Source organism: Schistocerca cancellata, chromosome 2 (assembly GCF_023864275.1).
Source record: "Schistocerca cancellata isolate TAMUIC-IGC-003103 chromosome 2, iqSchCanc2.1, whole genome shotgun sequence".
Taxonomy (NCBI): Eukaryota; Metazoa; Arthropoda; class Insecta; order Orthoptera; family Acrididae; genus Schistocerca; species Schistocerca cancellata.
The window spans coordinates 26,511,312-26,533,116 of record NC_064627.1 but is presented as its reverse complement, the minus strand read 5'-3'; the positions used below and the strand labels follow the sequence as shown (position 1 = coordinate 26,533,116).

Genomic DNA, 21,805 nt, shown 5'->3' with positions numbered 1-21,805 from the left:
GGCTCAAATACTATCGCCTTCGGTACTTTATATTTGTGGTTGCGTAAGGGTTCTACCGTACCTACTGTGGTGAGTTGTGGTGTACTGTCACGTATCATGTCCAACTTCCGAAATAAGGTTCGTGCCTTCTCCTTGACCTTGTCTGAGAGGTAAGATTCGCTTAAGGCTCGATGAATGTCATGATTTCGGATCCACCATGGGGCTCCTGTGATCCATCGTAGGCATCTGCTTTGTACAACCTGTAACTTCTTGTAGTTAGTGGCACACGTAGTACCCCAAGAGGTCGATCCATACAAAATAGATGGTTCGACTGTGGCATGGTACAACTGGAGTTTCGTGCGTTGGCTGAGGTATGAGCTCTTCAGAAATGGGAGGAGAGCTCCCAGCATTTTGAGGCCAGACGTCTTCTTCTCCATAATGTGATGACTATACAACAGTTTGGCGTCCAGATGCACTCCCAGGTATTTCACAGTTGTTGCCCAGGGGAGTGGCTGGTCTGATATCCGTAGGCGTTCATTGACGATGGGTCTCCGACGTGTGAAGACAATAACTTTGGTTTTCTCTGCGTTGACCGTTATTTTGTTCATGTGGGTCCAGTGGTCCACTAAATCTAGTTGGCGCTGCATCCGTGTGACGAGGTGGTCCATTCTGGCGCCTGCAGTCAGGAGCGCTGTGTCGTCGGCATAGAAACTGGCAGTAACGTGTGGCACCGTCGGGAGGTCGTTAATATATAAATTAAACAGCAGTGGAGAGATGACCGATCCTTGTGGAAGTCCTTCAGGGACAGGCCGTGTTGTTGAATTCTTGTCATCAATGCGAACATATAATCTGCGACCCTGAAGAAAATTGTCGAGAAGTTTTAAATAGCAGTCTGGTAGGGGAGTGGTACGTCGGAGCTTGACGATCAAGTTGCGTCGCCATACTTTATCGTAAGCCTTCTCTATATCGAGAAAGACTCCAACAGTATGTCGTTTCTTGTTGAAATTGTCTTGGATAGATTCCGTGATGCGCAGTAGTTGTAACTCAGCCGATAGCTTCGCCACAAGATAGACGTAGCATTTGTCTCCGAAACACATCTCCGCGAGTCAACCGACCTCCGCTTGAGGAACATGCACATCTACCGGACGGACAGACGGGACCAACGGGGTGGAGGGACCGCAGTTCTGATCAAAAAATGTATTCGTCACCACCAAGAACGTTTACCCCCACTCCAGACTTTAGAGGCCACGGCAGTAACAATCCACACGACGCTCGGAAACATTACCTGCTCCGGCCGGATGATGTTGTGTGCCACAAGGATGTCCAGCATGCGTTTCAGTAGGACACGTTCCAGTACCTTTCCCAGCGTCGGCAGTAAACTTATGGGTCTGTAGCTGTCAGGGTGTGAGAGATCCTTGCCAGGTTTTGGTATTGGCACTATTCTGGCAATCTTCCATGCCTCTGGGAAGTATCCAGTCCTGAGGCAGCTGTTCACAATCCGGGTGAGAAGCACAACAGGCTTTCTCGGGAGGTGTTTCAACTCCGTATTGCTGACTCTATCTGCTCCAGGTGAGGTGTGTTTGCTATACTTGATAATCCGCCGAATTTCCTCCGGCGTTGTCAGCCGGGGCATAGCGGTAGTCGGGGCGTCCCGAATAGCTTCCCATTCCGCCGCTGTGTCCTCCTCTGCACGGTGGAGTGCATCATCTCCATCATCCGTGGGGGGCGTAGTCATCTGTTGTTGGTATGTATCCGCATACAGCTCCGCCTGCGCAAGTGAGTCGTACAAGAGGCCATGGGGTCCTCGAATTGCCCTTTTGGGGGGCTGTTGTTGTCTGAGACTTTTAACTATTCGCCATTCATCTTTGGTGCGTAATAGAAAGTTGTCCATTTTGAGTTCCCACGTGTGTTGCTTCCAGTCCTGAACCTTCCGCCGGAGTTCTCGGATTAGTCTGTGAGTCTCCCGTCTATCGTCCGGATGGCGGTAGCGGACCCATCGTTTCCGAAATCGATTGCGCCTCGCCTTAAGTTCCTGCAGTGGTGGTGGAAACTCGTCATAATTGACTTCTGGTTGCAGGTGCTCCGTGAGTGCTCGTTGTTTCGCATTGTTAATCTTCTTTGTGAGTACTGCGACTGCCACATCAATCGCTTCTCTGGTAGTAACAACCTGGGTTGGTCGCACATTGTTGTTGAGGTACGCTTGGAACTGCTGCCAGTCGTAAGTTCTTGTCGTCGGCAGTGGGAGTTGCAAAGTAGCCCTCTCTATGAGTCCTAACACCGGTCTGTGGTCCGACGAAAGATCATCCAGCGTCCGCAGATGGAGATTCGGGTTGATGTTCTTGATTATGGCGATGTCTAGAACATCAGGGTCTTGTGTCTGGACGTAAGGTATCCTCGTCGGTTCCCGTGGTTCATGGACGGAAATATGTAAATTCTCAGCCAGTGCAAACAACATATGTCCTTTTGGGTTAGTCTTACGAGAATTCCAGGCAACATGTTTACTATTAAGATCCCCTCCAAGGAGGATCTTGTCGTAACCCTCTGTAACGGAGTAAAGATCTTCTGGGTGGAGAGGCTTCTTTGGGCTAAGGTAAGCCGCAATACAGGTAATGTTTCCGAGCGTCGTGTGGATTGTTACTGCCGTGGCCTCTAAAGTCTGGAGTGGGGGTAAACGTTCTTGGTGGTGACGAATACATTTTTTGATCAGAACTGCGGTCCCTCCACCCCGTTGGTCCCGTCTGTCCGTCCGGTAGATGTGCATGTTCCTCAAGCGGAGGTCGGTTGACTCGCGGAGATGTGTTTCGGAGACAAATGCTACGTCTATCTTGTGGCGATGTAAGAAGTCCGTGAATTCTATTTTCTTCAGTTTCAGGCCGTTGGCATTCCAAATGCAGAAGTTAAGATGCCTCGTGTGATGCCGTCTATCCATTTAGGGTGTTTGAAAAGCTGTCAGTACGCTTTCTACAAGCGAGAGGATAGACGTCAGCTTCTGCTGGAGGGCGGTGAGTAGTTAAAGAATATCTGTTAACGGTGGTGTAAAAGTGGTCGACCAGGCATATGGTGTCTCCGCTGATGTTGGCGTCGGTGGATGGGCACGTATTGCTTCGGAGTACGAGCGCTGTTGTCTTGTCTGTCGGAGAGTCACTCTGGGTGCCGGTTGTGGTCGAGAGGCGATTGTTTCCACAGGGAGAGGTGCCGCTTGTTGTTGGGTGGCCGGAATCGCTGCCATGGCCGAGTTCTTAGCAATTATAGGCCGTTGTGGGGCAAACAAGCCCGCTATTGCTGAACATTGTATTTCTACTGGACATACAATGGAGTATGAGAAAACAATGATTTTATCCACAGCAACGTCTTTCTGGGACTCCATTATTAAAGAATCCGTAGAAATACGACTGGCGGAAACTCTGTTAAACCGTGACAGCGGCTACCAGCTGGACAGTGCATGGAATTCCATCATCTCTACGATCTGCTCTAATCGAAGACGACAGAGTGCGTCGACGGCCGCGGCAAAGAGCAACGCAGAGGGCGACTGAGTTCTGCTATTCGACCAGCGAGGGCGCTGCCGGCATGCAGTGTGGTTCATCTATCACGTTTTCGACGCATGTGCAGAATAGTTACAATACGCTATATATTGCGGAACGCAGGACGTTTTCGCTCCTCTCCTCTCCCATCCCCGCCCCCTGCCACGTCTTCACCGTTGTGTGCCCCCTACCCTCCATCTCTACACCCTACATCTCCTTTCCCGAGGTGGCTTCCATCAACTCCCCCTCCCGGATGATGCCCTCTCTCCCTCCATTTATCCCTCCTATCAACTCTGATCCTCACTCCCCCTCCTTTCCTCTGTCCTTTTCCCGGGCTCCCTCATCCCCCCTTCCATCCTCTTCCTTCCCCACCTCCCCTCTCTTTGCCCAGTTCTCTCCCCCTCTGCCTCCTCTCATTCCCTCTCGCGTCTGCCCTTCTCCCCCTTTATTAGTCCTCTCCCTCCTTGGTTTCCCCCCCTTTTCGTTTTTTCCTCTCCTCCCTCCTTGTTTTTCCCCTACTCCAGGTCCCCCCCCCTTCTGCCTTGGGTCGGGAGTGCCATCTTTGTGCCGCCTTTCGTGCAGTGTTTTACAGTGTGTTTTTCCAGTGCGTGCTCCATGTTGTGTCTTTTGAGACGTGTAGCGAACAGCCATCATACTGTCGCTGGGTGTGCTTTTTATCACTTGCGAACAGAAACCAGACTGTCGCCATGTTTTTTTAATTGTGTGTCTACTGTGTTACATGTCTGATTCCTGTGTCTTTTATCTACATTGCCAACCCCCTTTGCTTTCTGTTTTAACTTTCCGCAATTTTACGCCATTTTTCACTTTAAATCGCCATTTTATCGCCTGTTTTTCCTTGCTTCTTTCTTCTTCCTTTATTTAAAAACAAGTCTGTATGCTGTAGAGCAGCGTAGTAAGCTGCTGCCGGCCCGCCCCCTTCGGGGGGAATTGAAAATCAATAAAATAATAAAAAAAAGACGTTTTCGCCAGTCTGCGTCGGCTCACCTGAAGATGACTAGCAGGTGCCCAGTTGAAATATCGTGCGAAGTATTGAACGACGACCGGCTGCAAGCCCGAAATTTGTTTCAACAATAGAAAAATTTTCCACGCGCCGCCCCACAGCGTGGCTATCGATTAACTTATCGTACCAACCAAAGCATTAGTGCTGGAACATGGCGGTTTCCACTCAGTGGTGAAAGAAGAACTGATCCCGCAGGATGCCAACCACGAGGCTGACATCACTTCCACTGACTCTGCCCCTGTGGGACAAACAGCTGGACACGGTGACAGATGGCACACGTCTACCAGTCTGCTCCAGTGAACAGTGATCAGGAGGAAGGCTCCACTGCAGGATGCAAAGCCCCTCCTGTCAACCTGTATGACCTTATGGTTCATGAACAGACTTCCACACCCATGTAATATGTTGTGGGCATTGAGACCAGGCAAGACTCTCATGGGGAGCCCCACTGAGGTGTCGTCAGACTATCCAGTGTGTACAACACTGTGAGTGCCACCGTAGGTGGGGTGGGATGTCACTTGTAGTCTCTGCTTTTCTCCACTATCCCCACAGATTATCTTGTCAAACCACCACATCCTCAGGCCCACTGCTTGGTCATTATGAATATCAACATGTTTATCTCTCCTGCCAGAGAGAAACAGTATGAGCCACAGGAGTTGACTTCATATTCCCACAAGGAGTGTGAATGAGCGCACTCTCAGACCTTTATGGTTACGCAACATAATTTCCAGTGGCCCACAATCTCTGGCGTGACGATTTTTGAGTGTGATTGCGTCGAAGGCACTGATATCATGTATCTCCCCTCCAGTCGAGGATTAGCGGTCGCTGCACTCCACACCCAATTCATTAATATTTATGTACCGTTGGGCACCATCAGACATTGTGAATGTAGTGGGTTCTACACCATGGAAATTGAACCTTTTCTCTTAGGAAGGTATAAACTGAGCGACTTTGCCAGTCATTTTAATTACGTTCTTCATCCCTAAGAGTGAAATCCTGCACTGCACACATTGTCCTGGACTGGGTATGGTGACTCAGAATCTTTACATGTGCGACACATGGGGAAACGTATAAGGTGACAGCTCTAGATACATGCATTTTACCACTTATTCAGTGATCTGACTGTATTATATATGTGTGTCATGAGGTTTTACACAGGGAGTGGCCACCACCGAACAATGGATTCTGGCCTTCATCGATTACAGTGACTATATCTGCGTAATGTATCTCCATCCCCAACAACTCTAGCATAATAACAGCTTTTGGAAGGTGAACATAACTCACCTCCATCAGCGAGTAGCCACAACGTGGGTCAACGGCGAACAACGTCACTCCCTATACCGCCCGACTTTGGCATGGTGGCTTCTCTGCGCCTAACCAGCAATGCACAAGACACTTCTGTGTGGTATTGGCAGATCCTGGATTTTTGCTATTTGGCGCTCAGGGACCCTGATACTCTACCCCCTTCAAGGTACAAACAACGACAATGTACCAAATCATAGCTCACCTATAGTCATCGACGAAGCGGAGATTAGAGAGCAAAGTATTCCGCTCACGGTGGCGCAAATGAATGGCCACAGAGGTACCCACCATGCATCACATTGTGGCTGACACGCGCCGACATTGCCAACTGTTAAAAATATGCCCTACCACATGAGACAGTCGCTCCTGCAAATCCCAGGCAACCATAGCTAAAGCCATAGAGGATGATTTTCGTCATATTTACCAGGAAAGAACTGTAGATAACAAGGCCACTGCAGAACTGTACAGCAGGTGATGAGCATTATCCGTATGGCAATGTTCATGGCATTAATGGAGAAAGTATCACGTGAACAGGTGAGGGACACCTTTGACACGGCTGTGGTCAATAAGTCTCCAGGGAATAATGATCTTCCGTGACTTCATGATGCCCCACTGGGTTTCAATGTTCCACAATCTAATGTCCCCTGAGTACAATGTACCACCTACCTTTGTCGAAGGACTTCTTAAAGTGGTACAGAAGCCAGTAGGAGGGCGATCAGTCAATGACTATCAGAAACTTACAGTGTTGAATACTGACTTCAAGATCTTAGACAGCCGTTTGGTAGGCCGCATTAAAACGATATTTCCAATGATCCTCATCCCAGAACAGACATCGATTGGGAGGATGCCAATATGCAAATATCCACTGGCAACTGTATGGACTTCATAGCTATCGCTTAGTGTGTCGCCTGAAAGTGGTAATCGTGTCCGTCGATTTCGATAGGGTGCTTGATAGAGTGCACCGTAACTTCCTTCGACATGTAATGGACCATATGGGATTTCCCCTGAGCCTCATCGTACCCTGCAGCGCCTTTTGGCAACAGCCAGATTTGAGACCAAGTCAATAGATAGGTAATGGGTCCATTTACAAAGAATCCATACTATTGACAGTTGGTAAGGATCTTATATGTGATGGTGCACTGGAACTAGCTCTGGGTCTTGAAGCAGCTGAAATATGTGGACCCCCTGGTCTCTAAGACAAGACTGCCGCAATTCCACTAACCTTTATTCAGTTATACTCGAGCCACTCCTCAGTGGACTCAATTGCAGACTATCTGGCCTCACCCAGTGGGACATCACATTCCAGTATAGAGTGTACGCCGATGACCTGCTACCTGGTTCATTCCACCAATGAAATCCACAGCGTATAAACTGGATCGGGTGACACAGACAAGCCATGGGCAGTATTCTGAACATCAACAATTGGTGGCCTTGGATATCAGGTATGGTCTTGGACCATGTACTGTCATCTCCTCCCACCAGTTAGTGAACTGAGATATCTGGGAGTCACATTTACAAAAAATCCATACTATTGACAGTTGGTATGGATCTTGTACCGCCTGAAATGCATATCCTCCTATTTCCATCTATTGCACTGCAAATTTTTTTCCTTATTTTGTCACCTGAAGATATGACATTTCTGTCTCTTTATATATTGTAATTGTTTTACTGTATATATATATATATATATATATATATATATATATATATATATATATATGCATTTATGTTTGTTTGTTTTGTGAATATTATTTGTATTTATACGCTGGGTCTGGCCTAGGGAAAACTATGCTATCGAACGAATACATCGATAGGTCGTGTGAAGAACCAAAGTGTTTAGGATCTTTGGTAGTGTTAACTCTGTCGCGTGGAGCGCGGGCAGAGGGGGAGTCTGGCTGGGGTGGTGCAGTGGAGCAGGTGTTGTGTGACGCTCCCGCGAGTTGCCGCGCTTTCGGGGTTGGGCAGCATGTAATTGCGCTCGACTTGCTATGATAGTTTCTGACATGGTGTCGCGGGCGGGAAGCATTAGCTGGCGCACATCAAGAGCCCGTTTCGCCTGGTGACCGTGTCGAGAAGAAGGCGCGCCAACATCCAGCTTCTGCAACAGCGACGGCCGACAATGAGTGACTGTCGCCACCTCCTCGATCGACGGCTTCAAACCTTCAATCAACCAACAAGGAAGACTGGAAGCACGTTAAGTTTTAGAACTGTATGGCAGACCTCAGCTTTTCAAACTGTACCATTTTCGTAACTATAATTACAGCAACTTAGCATGAACATTTGTTGCTCATTGTCCCAATTGCATTACCAAGCAGGATCCCTTCCTTTTCCAGAATGAACCCGAGTGTCGTTGAAATTCAAACGCCAGCATTAAAGTAATATTATAGCATTTCACTGCTTTAATTTCAAAGTTCAGTTAAAGTATTCATAGCTGGCTACAATATTTAGATTACACAAGCACGAATTAAGAGTGCGAGTTTTGTTACCGTATTTTAGCTTACCTGTGACTGCAGCTCAGCTTGGTACGTACTATTTTTTACTATTGTTGATTGTTCAGAATCGTTTAATTCAAGTTCAAAGTTAAATCTCTTCTTTCTAAATCGCGTAGATTCAAATAGCTTTTGAAATGATTGTTGAGGTAGTCCAAGACTAACCGTATTTTACTGAATTTCGATGTGCTTCAGAAAGAAAGCTCAGTATTAACTTCGGTCACTAAATTAACTTTCGATTTTCCGGTTTTATTCATTTTTTTGCTAAATTAAGTCAGAGTGTAGCGAAATTTATTACTTCTGACAAACTTTCAGTTTTCACACTACACGTGTCAACCTTCAGTTGCCACGCTTCTAGTGTTAATTATACGTGTAATAACCTTTCTTTTTCAGTTACTATAGTAATTGTCCATAGGACTGGCGACCGTAATTTCCCCCAAATCTCAAATATCTAATTACCGGTAGTTAATTGTTAACATAACGGCCGCACATTTACTTTCTTTATTAACTTTACCCCTTTTCAAAATTAATCTCCATCAGTTACATTTGCATTTTTCCTTTCATTTAGATGTAACGCTTTCCTCCCTCTTTACCGACAAATTAACTTCGGTGACGATTGCTTTTCCCAAATTTCCATTAGGTACATGCGGTTTCATTTTTCACTGTCATTCAGGTCGATAAGTGAGGGGGAGGTTACAATCTTATATGTGATGGTGCACTGGAACCTGCTCTGGGTCTTGGAGCAGCTGAAATATGTGGACACCCTGAACGTCTATGTGGTGTTTCAATCAGATGGCACAAGTCCCCCTCCTATCAGCGGTGATAGGATGCAGACTTCAAGCATTGGTTATTACTTATCCACAGGACACATATTCAAAGTGCATTATGAAAATCCCTCCCCCCCCTCTCGTGATGGATGGCTGGGACTGGTTATCATCTGGACATGGGCAGCTGCCGTCTGTATGAACAATATATGGAAACAATGGAAGAGTCAACATGCTTCCCTCACAGGTCGTTTGTTGGAGATTGGTCTCTCATATTCCAGCAGTGTCGGTGGCATATGTCACGACATGTCTCTCCCATGTATCGACATTCATTCTTGAATACAACTATGCGAACTCAGATCTCCCCAGAACAAGCCCGCTGAAGACAAAGGATTTATACAACATCCTACTGTAGGCAGTTTTGTATAACATGCTAGAAACGAAGTACCCAACTGTCCATTTGCCACAAGCATGGAAAATGATATGCCATTACTTTCTGACCACCACCATGTGCGTGACAGGTATCAAATCACCAACAAAAAATATGGGACAAGACACTGTCACAGATTAATGGACTCTCTCCTTTGTCCTGACTTTCACCTTCTGGACCCCAATAAACAATGCCTCACGTGTGTCTCACCATCCAGCTTTTGATGAATGACACAAAATATCTCAGCTTGTTACCTCTGTGTCACAGCTACATGATTGAATATTAGGCCCGTCTCTGTCCAAATGAGTAGTACTTTCTCCTTGCAAAATATCATGCACTTAAACGGTTCAAGAGAATTGACGAAGGCAGAAAGGGGAACTTGATTACTGGTGGTACCTGCAAAATGCCCGCAAGACCGTCAAATGCACACTAAGGTACCATATGCTCTTCAAATTTATTTATGCAGTATTCTCTTTAACGCCCGACGTAGCTGGGTAGTGCCAGGATCAGTTCGACGTTGTGTGCGACATAAAATTGAAGACAGACAGTCCTGAATTGCAAAAATTGAGTAAGGAAAGAGATTACATTCAATGAAACATGAGCAAAGCAGAGTAAGTCTGATGTAGATATTTTTATAAAACATTTTTGGAGGTAGTAAACGCCAATGGCAGAGGGCAAAAAGAAATCCAGTTGCACCATTTCTTGAAGGAAGATCTTTTTAGCTGAAATTGCACAAGTAATATACAGAATGTTATTTTTATTTATCCTTTGAATAATTTTTTTGTAACATTATGCTTTACAGCATTTTCATTTTATAAATTTACTAATATGGAAACGTGGATCCTATCATCTTGGGAGAATTTTCGGGAATAATTAGAGGCAAAACCTGAAGAGGAATAGTTCATCTTTTGGTAGGGTAAAAGTGGCAGTGCCAAGAAGGGGTAGCTATGATATATGTTTCATTTCTTTATTAAGATTAAATTTAGTTAGACAAGTAGATACTTAGACGAAAATAAAAGGGGTTAAAGTGACTGTTCACCTAAAGTGAAAATCCTGGTTTGAGTTTTGATCTGGCACACAAATTTTCATTGTTACCTACACACTGTATACAGTTGGTGCGAATACGTATATTCTGTATCATGCAGCTGTAAATCATAGCCGTGCATGCATGTCTGTAGGACACTGCATCGTACATCGGATCAACACAGGCACAGTAGTATGTCATTCCTTGCCTACAACAAAGACCTCGACTTTAATAGATACGTCTCTCCCTGGGCGTGAATCACAGAATTTATGTGAGCATAGGACGTGGAGGCACAATGCCTTACGGAACTTTTGATTGGTCCTGGAGGCATGCTAGGATGGCCGAAGCAGTCAAGGTGACCACTCTTGTAAAGCGGGAGATCTGGTTCCGAGTCCCGGTCTGACACAAAGCTTATCACTAACAGATTGTTCAGCAGGAGTTTCACCGTATTCAGAATTGCAAATACATTTCCTCTAGTTTCATTTTGCCCACCATGTATAAAACTGTTCCTTGCTATGATCATCTTTTTTATGTTATAACTATTCTTTCGTTTTCGCTTGCTAAAAAAAATCTCTCCAGTTTATTCGCTAATATCTCATCAGCGAATGTAGGCGACATCTTTGGAGTGAAAACGCAATGGCAACATGTCCAAACCTGTGCCTCACAGTCAGAGACAAAAAGTCAGGGAATAGGTTTCTAACGGGGTCACCACATTTAAGTTTGAAAGTTCTCACCGAAATAAACACTGAAAGTGATAGCCTACATTATATGATATACGAAGGCGAGCTGAAAGGTAATATCTCAAAAATTTTCAAGCAACATCTCTAAATGCTCCTTAAAGAAAACTAACGTTAATAACGTTATACAGTCGCGCAGGGTAGTCGCGCGGTCTAGGGGCCTTGCCACGGTTCTCTTGGGTCTCCCCGTGAGAGGTTCGAGCCCTCCCTCGGGCATGGGTGTGTTTGTTGTCCTTAGCTTAAGTTAGATTAAGTAGTGTGTAAGCCTAAGGACCGATGACCTCAGCAGTTTGGTCCCATTAGGAACTTACTACCACAGACACCACTGGCAATAACATTCTACATGTTTATTCTTCATGACTACATATTTATTTCTCAACCTACTCACCCTGGGGTCGAACATCTTTCTCCCAGTGGGAAGTTGGTTTGTTGATATCTATACGGCAGAACGGTTGACTTTGTTGATCTAGCCATAACCTTACCTCTGCTTGCACCACTTCATCACTATCAACGTGACAGTTGTACTGAAAACAAATGAAAATCGGATGAGGCCAAGTTAGGTACTGCATGGCAGATGATCGATGACAGTGAAGCCAAGACTTCAGATGGTTGCAGATGTTGCGGTCCTCATGTGTGATATGGCACTGTCATGCTGAAACAGACGGTGATCCATGTATGGACAAGGTCTTAAAATGCGAAACTCGATTACAGCACGCTGTTTCTCGCTCACCGATATAGTTACGTCACACACCACCATCTTACATGCTTTAATTTGGAGTCCTCTAACGCAGAACACTGAAAATGTGTAAATATAAACGTTACTAACGTTTGTTTTGTTTAAAAAGCTTTAAGAAATTTCAGATAAATAATTCTCAACTGCGAAAGACCTACAGAGGATATTCACTACGAGACGTCTACACCAAATCCTGACGCTAAACCGCCAACCATCAACGAAATAGTTGAAATTATCAATACACTGAAAAACAATAGAGCCCCAGGAGAAGATGGAATTATTGCAGAACTATGGAAACTAAATGATGAAAGATTAACAGGAAAAATTCACAAAATCATATTAAACATTTGGGAAACAGAACAGATCCCTTCTGAATGGAAATGCGCACTCATCCATCCACTCCACAAAAAGGGGACAAAACTGAACCAAATAATTACAGGGGTATCTCACTCGTACCGGTGACATATAAAATCCTATCAAAAGCTCTCATGAATAGATTAGAAGAACAAGCTGACCCACAAATAGGAGAATACCAGGCTGGTTTTCAAAAAAAAATGGCTCTGAGCACTATGGGACTTAACATCTATGGTCATCAGTCCCCTAGAACTTAGAACTACTTAAACCTAACTAACCTAAGGACGTCACACAACACCCAGTCATCACGAGGCAGAGAAAATCCCTGACCCCGCCGGGAATCGAACCCGGGAACCCGGGCGTGGGAAGCGAGAACGCTACCGCACGACCACGAGCTGCGGACTAAATTAATGCTGGTTTTCGCAAGGAACGATCATGCATAGAGCATATCTGGAATCTGAAAATTATTCTCCAGATGAGAAACACCCGAAACACAGTGGTTACTTTTGTAGATTTTAAAAAGGCCTACGACTCAATAGACAGAGTGGCGCTCTGCAAGACGCTGGAAGAATTCAGCATTGACAGAAAGACAAGAGCAATCATTCGGGAAACATTAACTGAGACAGTCTCCAAGGTTAAATTTATGGAGGATATCTCGGAACCATTTGAAATCCAAACTGGAGTGCGACAGGGTGACGGAATTTCACCATTACTCTTTAATATCATTCTTGAAAAAATTATCAGGACATGGGTAAAAGAAGTCAAAGGAATCCAAATTGGCATTAGAAAAGATAATAGATTCAATGTGAAGTGTTTAGCTTTTGCGGATGACCTTGCAATCCTCACAAATAATAGAAAAGAAGCCACTAACGCCATAGAGAAGTTACACGAAATTGCACAAAGAACTGGCCTGCAAATCTCATATGAGGAAACCCAGTACATAGAAAGAGTGCCACAAGACAAATTGTCTATTGTGACAACCCATGGGAAAATCGTACAAGTACCACATTTTAAGTACCTGGGAGAAATCATCCAGCCATCAGGGATCAACTTAAAGGCCAATGAGAAAAGAATAAAAAAACTACAGAAAGCATATAAACTCACGTGGAACTATTATAACAAAAAGTCCATATCCATTAACGCAAAATTGAGGCACTACAACACTGTCGTACTTCCGGAGGCACTGTATGCATCTGAAACAACACAAATAGGAGGGCAAACTAAAATCAAAGAAATAGAGAAACAAGAAAGGAAAATTCTCAGGTAAATTTTTGGCCCGATACAAGAGCAAGGAATCTGGAAGAAGAGGCCAACATCAGAATTACATAAATACACAGACAAGATTACGGATACAATAAGGAAAAGAAGAATGCAGTTCTTCGGACATATCCACAGGATGAATGAAAACAGAATTTCAAAGCGAATTCTTACAGTCATCAACTCAGGCAGGGGAAAAACAAAATGGATAAAAGAAGTTGAAGAGGACCTCAAACAAGCACACATAACAGTAAACGATGCAGAAAATAAAACTGAATTCAGGAACATCATCAAAAAACATAAATTTGACACCACAACACAGAAGAGACCAGGATGCAAATGGACAGTGGAGCGAAAGAAACAACACAGTGAACACATGAAGAAAATTTGGGCTGAGAAAAAACATAAACAATCATCATGAAGGAATTCAAGTTCAAACTCTCTCTTAAATGGGAATAATCTAAAATGATAATAATAATAATAATTCAGAGGGATTTCTTTCAGCACGCCCTCATAGACATATGTGTTATAAAATGTTTATGTTAGTATTTGTTTAGATTGTATGATTGAATGAATGTGAAAATTGGATGATGAAAAATGTATACAAGAAGTGAATAGAAGCTTTTCAAATACATATTTTACTAGCTTTCGAAATATAAATACTAAAAATGAGGCGAGTAGATCAAATAACCGATTAAAGAGGTGATGAATAGAAATGGAGAGAGAAGGAGTTTATTGCACTATTTGATTAAAAGAAGGGATCGGTTGATCGGACACAACCTGAAGCATCAACGAACTGTCAGTTTGTTGTGGAGTGATGTATGTCAGGTAAAAATTGTAGAGATCAATAAGTAGGTTACTTGGAAGAGCAGCTGAAAGGAATGGATAGTATCATGAAAATAAGTTATAAAATGACCATTAATAACTGTGGAACAATGGTAATTTACTACAGTTCAATTAAATCAGGTGAAGCTGAAGGAACTGGTTTAGGAAATGGAAACAGTAGAAGTAGTGGATGAGTTTTGCTGTGGGAAAAAAGAATTTCTAAAAAAGAGAAATTTTTTGGTTTGTAATTTAAATATAAGAATTAGGCAGTTTTTTCTGAAGATATTTTTCGGGAATATAGACGATAAGCAGATCAGACAAAAAGAGAATGGAAGCTTTTGAAATCTGGTGCAACAGGGAATAACGTTGAACATTGGATGGGTAGTCTAATAACAGCTGGGAGGCATGTAGGTCAATGGCTCACAGAACGACAGAGAATCTACTGTAGTGCCGCTGTTGAGCGACCAAAGCACCACTGACGAACAAAGATCAGATCTCCGGTGGCTTAACGCCCCCAGGCACGACCTTGTTTACAGCCACAAGTGGAATGAGATGGAACGCTGTTTTTAGCGAAATCCAAGGAGTCACTATTGAGCACAAATCACAGAAAGCCACGTGTTTTCTGGAAAGTGCCACATGCTATAGATTCCCTCTCAAAAATGGAGTCGGGACCCACAGTTTTTGGATGCTTTGAATATGTGAGATGCCACTGAACACTGACTTCACAAAAACCAAATGTTGACGCAACATAAGAACTGCCAGTATTGACTAATTGAAGGTTAGACGCAGAAACTTGGCTATAGTGTTCAGGACCCACCTCATTGGTCACGGAGACAGACAGTGTTTGGTGTTAAGTGGTGGGACATGCGTTATTGGTTAACTGCGTAAAGAATAGCCCAGAGAAGGGAAGCAGTATTTTCTGAGGAACATTTTTACTGGTTGACACTCTAAAGAATCTTAGCCTATCAAATCCAAATATAGTAAAGAGTGAAAACGTAGAAATTCTTGTTTTAGCGAACACTCAGTACAAAATTACTTCTTCATAGAGATCCACCATCATTCCTTCTTCGTAGCGAGCTATCATCACTTCACTTTCGAGGGTCATGATCAACTGGGTCCACAGCAGAACGGATGTATGCAGGGACTTAGAGAGACTTGGGGCTGATCTTCATTTAGCCATTGCTGAGGGTCATTGCTGTGCCATGAATGAATGATTCTGCAGTCACTTCAGCTTCTATAGTTTCTGTGGTGACACCAGGCCGCTAGCACAAGATAGTAACTTTCAAACCTTCAAGCTTAACTTTGAAGCATTCAGGCTCAATGAAAACCTTGCCTTCAGTTCAGCACAAGTTCACACATTCCACTCTGTAGTACTATGTGTCTTTTCTGCTAACATCATGACAATCACGGTATAACTTGGCCTTTGGAATTGTTTCATGTACGCAATTATTACAGTCATACACTGGACCCTTTTATCAGATGTGACTTTTTTTGCTAAAATAATATTGCCATTGCTTGTCAAATGTTTTCTTTAATGAAATAAACTGCATTAATGGCGATTCTTGTTTCATTTAACAGTGATATAACTTATAACCCATTATTATGGAGGATTTTTAATTGATATGTCGGATGCAGCGTTCAATTTCCACACCTCCACCTTGAATCACATGACTGTAACCTAGCAGCCAACAAAATGTATGGCAAAACTGACAAACATGGGATTTGTTGGAAGAAGACATTCTTAGACATCGATTAATAGTTGATTCGCAAATGGAGGGAGGTTAGCGGGTGAGTTGTAAAGGGAGATCAAGGCTTCCCACGATAAGCAGGTTCATATGGATGCAGGACGCAACAGTTTTGCGGACATATGATGTAGTACTGTACTGGAGCTGCATAGGTCGCCTCAAGAAAATTGTACAGCACTTGAAAAGTGACTTTATTACTCACATTGCTCACTTGGCGCGTTTCGGATTTATTTTCATCATCAGATATCGGCAAGTAAGATGAAGACGAATTTGAACATAGAATATGTAATAATACAATAGGCGTTAACAAAATACAAAATTCATACACTCCTGGAAATTGAAATAAGAACACCGTGAATTCATTGTCCCAGGAAGGGGAAACTTTATTGACACATTCCTGGGGTCAGATACATCACATGATCACACTGACAGAACCACAGGCACATGGACACAGGCAACAGAGCATGCACAATGTCGGCACTAGTACAGTGTATATCCACCTTTCGCAGAGATGCAGGCTGCTATTCTCCCATGGAGACGATCGTAGAGATGCTGGATGTAGTCCTGTGGAACGGCTTGCCATGCCATTTCCACCTGGCGCCTCAGTTGGACCAGCGTTCGTGCTGGACGTGCAGACCGCGTGAGACGACGCTTCATCCAGTCCCAAACATGCTCAATGGGGGACAGATCCGGAGATCTTGCTGGCCAGGGTAGTTGACTTACACCTTCTAGAGCACGTTGGGTGGCACGGGATACATGCGGACGTGCATTGTCCTGTTGGAACAGCAAGTTCCCTTGCCGGTCTAGGAATGGTAGAACGATGGGTTCGATGACGGTTTGGATGTACCGTGCACTATTCAGTGTCCCCTCGACGATCACCAGTGGTGTACGGCCAGTGTAGGAGATCGCTCCCCACACCATGATGCCGGGTGTTGGCCCTGTGTGCCTCGGTCGTATGCAGTCCTGATTGTGGCGCTCACCTGCACGGCGCCAAACACGCATACGACCATCATTGGCACCAAGGCAGAAGCGACTCTCATCGCTGAAGACGACACGTCTCCATTCGTCCCTCCATTCACGCCTGTCGCGACACCACTGGAGGCGGGCTGCACGATGTTGGGGCGTGAGCGGAAGACGTCCTAACGGTGTGCGGGACCGTAGCCCAGCTTCATGGAGACGGTTGTGAATGGTCCTCGCCGATACCCCAGGAGCAACAGTGTCCCTAATTTGCTGGGAAGTGGCGGTGCGGTCCCCTACGGCACTGCGTAGGATCCTACGGTCTTGGCGTGCATCCGTGCGTCGCTGCGGTCCGGTCCCAGGTCGACGGGCACGTGCACCTTCCGCCGACCACTGGCGACAACATCGATGTACTGTGGAGACCTCACGCCCCACGTGTTGAGCAATTCGGCGGTACGTCCACCCGGCCTCCCGCATGCCCACTATACGCCCTCGCTCAAAGTCCGTCAACTGCACATACGGTTCACGTCCACGCTGTCGCGGCATGCTACCAGTGTTAAAGACTGCGATGGAGCTCCGTATGCCACGGCAAACTGGCTGACACTGACGGCGGCGGTGCACAAATGCTGCGCAGCTAGCGCCATTCGACGGCCAACACCGCGGTTCCTGGTGTGTCCGCTGTGCCGTGCGTGTGATCATTGCTTGTACAGCCCTCTCGCAGTGTCCGGAGCAAGTATGGTGGGTCTGACACACCGGTGTCAATGTGTTCTTTTTTCCATTTCCAGGAGTGTACATGGAAACTCACCCAAGTACACAGAAGTTCAGAAGAGCGTTACTAGATGTGAATGTAACATAAGCTGACAGAGTGCTAGCTATCATATGCAGACACAGGGGGAAGCAAGACGAGGTTGGCCATCAGAGGGCAGGGATTACATGGTGGCGCCATGAGTGTAATATCTGCCATTTCGTTAGAAAGAGGTAAAACTATTTTTACAAACGTTACAGTTAAAAAGAGGTAAAACTATTTTTACAAACGTTACAGTAAGTACGAAACGTACAAATATCAACTGAAAATATCTTGACTCATAAGATTTACATAAACACACATTACAATCACGAACAAACGATAGGCTCTATGTAGCAGGGATGCAGTCAGCGTACAAACACACCGTATACAGGATAAGTACATTACAAGATAGCTGGTTTACAAAAGTAAGCATGAAAACGGCTTTATGTGCAGCGAGATGAAGGTTCTACACGAAGAGATCACATATTTTTAGTAACAATAATTAAATTATGTTTACGTGGTCAGCGTGTGTAGTACAAAATAACAAAGTGAAGGTAATAAGGGGTCATGGCGTGCAGGTAAAAAGTAAGGTGGTATGAGAGTGAGGAGGAAAGGGTGTAGTGGCAGCGGGCACGAGAGGGGGAAATGGGGGAGGAGGTGGAAAGGGAAGGCGAGGTTCAGTGAGTATCGAAGGAAAACCTGGTATAAAAGGTAGAAGGAGCAGCAGTAACATATTTAGTAAATATGTACGGAATGAACATTAATGAAAACGAGAAGCTGCAGTGTCGGATTTCTGACTGGAAATGGAGGAAGAAAGGTCCTATGAACGAATGTTTGGAAATCCATCGTTGCCACGGTAGATGCCGCTGACGAATGAAAGTTCCTCTTACCATGTGTCGTGTGTTCCTTGTGTGATGCAAGCTGTTTGATTGACACAGCGTACTGTAAATAGCAGAATGCTCCAGTATTCATGTCGGAAAAAAGCTGAGATTGTGTCTGTGTACAACCAAGCAAGCAAAACAAGTACCCTCAATGACACCAACCATATCACACAGCATTTCAAGTCCTTTTTGGGCGCCGGCCACGGTGGTCTTGCGGTTCTAGGCGCTGCAGTCCGGAACCGCGGGACTGCTACGGTTGCAGGTTCGAATCCTGCCTCGGGCATGGATGTGTGTGCTGTCCTTAGGTTAGTTAGGTTTAAGTAGTTCTAAGTTCTAGGGGACTGATGACCTAAGATGTTCAGTCCCATAGTGCTCAGACCCATTTGAACCACCTTTTTGGGCGTTTGTGTAATAGTAGATGCTTTCATACAGACGAAACTTCAGGGAGGCGTGGACTATGCGTATACCAGATTTATAAAACCGGGTTCTACTGGACACAGAGCCGAAACCTAGTACGAGGTCCAGGCAAGTGGTCCACCAACATGGTGTAAGCCAAAGTACTATTATGTGCATCCTGCATTACATCCGCTATTTTCCCTATAACTTGCAAGGAGTGCAAGAATTATCAACAGTGGATTTCCCTCTACGGGAAGGATTTTATCGTTGGTTTCTGCACCATATCATCCCAGTTACGGGATTTATATCGTTGGCAAATCATGATGTGACATATGAACGTGTGCACTGCATACCATGGAGGCCACTTTGAACATCCATGGAGGTCATTCTGAACATCTGTTGTGACGTGGATGCGGTGTGGCGCTGTACCGTGTTCCAGGAAGATATGTTGTCGTTGCACTCTCACCGTCCATTTCTGAATACAGGCTCAAAGTACCTTTACTCTTCCATTTCCAGTCAGGAATACGTCCCTGAAGTTTGCCGGTTTGGTTATGGTTCACCCTGTACATTACTACCTCCTTCAAAACAAACGAAGTACATAACCATTACACGGACCAAGTAAAATGAAATTATTTTTTAGTCATTCAAAATTAATCTCGCAATCTAAGCAGGAGTTAATTAAGTTGAGTCAAACACAACCACCCGGAAAGGGTGCAAGATTATACAACCAAGTTTATAGTAAAGCAAGGTTATTGGAGTTACTAATTCCAATCTGAAAGCCTATAAAACAAAGGCTATACATCATTATAATAGTTTTTCTGTTTAAACAGTATGATTTTTTTCTTATTTACGATGAAGTAAACTTTTCTTGGCCCATAGTAACATAGACGGGGTGGAGGGGACGAACCAGCGGGCAGAGGGGAAGGGGTGGCAGGGGTAGGGGTAGACAAGAGGGTGACGTTGGAGGGGTGGAGTGTAAAAACGTATGGAGGACAGACTAGCATTTACAGCGTGGTACATGGTAACAAGCTATGCTGCATGCATAAAACTACCTGACAGGATACATCAGCGAAGACAAATGGAATAACAAGTGAACGATCAACAGAATAAAACATAAACTTCATCAGAGAAAATAAAATCCATAGTAATCCGAAAAATTAATTACAAAATGCGTATCTTATCTGTACAAAGCAATTACAGATGTACAACAACGAAAACTTTTTATAGTAATTCCATAAAGTAATGACCTATCTTAAAACGATCTTGGCTTAGAAGTAAAGGAGATACAGCAACAGAACAACAGAACAAGACACAGTCTTCATCATAGATAATAAAACATTTAAGTTGAATGAATTAATTGCTATGGGTTCATGTTACCTGTCCATGGCAGATATGGAAATAGATGAGAACCAAAACATTCAAACTAATTATCTAAATATGAAGAGACTTGTATGGGATAGACTACCGTCGAGAAGCTGCATCGAACCCGCCTGCAGACTGAAGATAATAACAAACAACAGTAATGTTACAATGGATGTGTGGTGCAATAGTTACGTAGATTTGAAAATGTTTCAACAAGACAGACTACAGTATACAGCTGTAGCCGACCAGTGTTGGGTGGTAAATACTATAGTATCAATACAGTACTTCCTTTCCAATGTCAACCAGCCACTAGCAGAACTAAGAGTACATTGCGTGAATTTCTTTATAATCCATTGTCACTTGCGAAGTAAGCAATGACTCACCTCTGCATTACCGTACGGTACTAGCGAAAGGTTCATCAGTTCCGGGGCTCTGAGGAAGGCAGGCAGCAGCTTGCTGGTTATGAATTCCCTGGAATAAGGGCACAGCGTTTCGTAGTAGACAGCCACGTCTACAGGAATCACCTCTCGCTTCTTCTCTTCAGGTACACTTCTTGATTCCTGAAATGTAAAACATAATTTTATCTCTATCAAAACTAGACATAGTTGTCTCACTGGGATTTCCGCGATCGTTCATTAAGTAAAATATGAAGTTTCAGTCTTCGATCGCTAATCTTTATTTTCAATTACCGGTTTCGGGCTAGCTGCCCATCTTCAGATCATATGTTGTAGTTACAGAGTAACTTGTCCGTACAGAACACACAGTTCACTGTCATAAGTAAAGTAAATTTCAATCTGTTAAAACATTATATCGCAGTATTTAAGAGTAACCTGATTGGTAACAGTAAAAAGTGCCCTCTACCTATAACAATTGTTATGATCTGAAGATGGGCAGCTATCCCGAAACCGGTAATTGAAAATAAAGAATAGCGATCGAAGACTGAAACTCCATATTTTACATAATTTTATCTCTGGGACAAGTATTTTTTTTTTTATTACGACAGACCAGTTTCTAAGAAAACTGACACCAATGCATCAGAAAACTTAAAACCGCTGGAAGGTATTGTATTCTTTTTCTTTTTCCCTGCCCTTTACCCCATATCTGCATGGGGTCGTCATGTTCATCTGGATTTGTCAGTGTTAATGGTGCAGGGTCGCCGATGCCCTCCCTGTCGTCACCCCCCTCCCCCTTCCCACCTCCGCCCTGCTCCTCCTGGATAGAATTTGTTAACCCATCTGTCTACA

At 44.3% G+C, this 21,805-nt stretch overlaps 1 protein-coding gene across 1 annotated transcript in view; it reads right to left on the bottom strand.

The window, feature by feature from the left end:
- The window catches only part of LOC126143634 (gamma-interferon-inducible lysosomal thiol reductase-like), a 148,121-nt gene that overhangs the window by 96,492 nt on the left and 29,824 nt on the right, over positions 1–21,805 (bottom strand). The window contains exon 2 of the mRNA XM_049915440.1: positions 20,945–21,121. Coding sequence (XP_049771397.1) covers positions 20,945–21,121 — 177 coding nt within the window. The remainder of the gene's footprint in view (positions 1–20,944; positions 21,122–21,805) is intronic.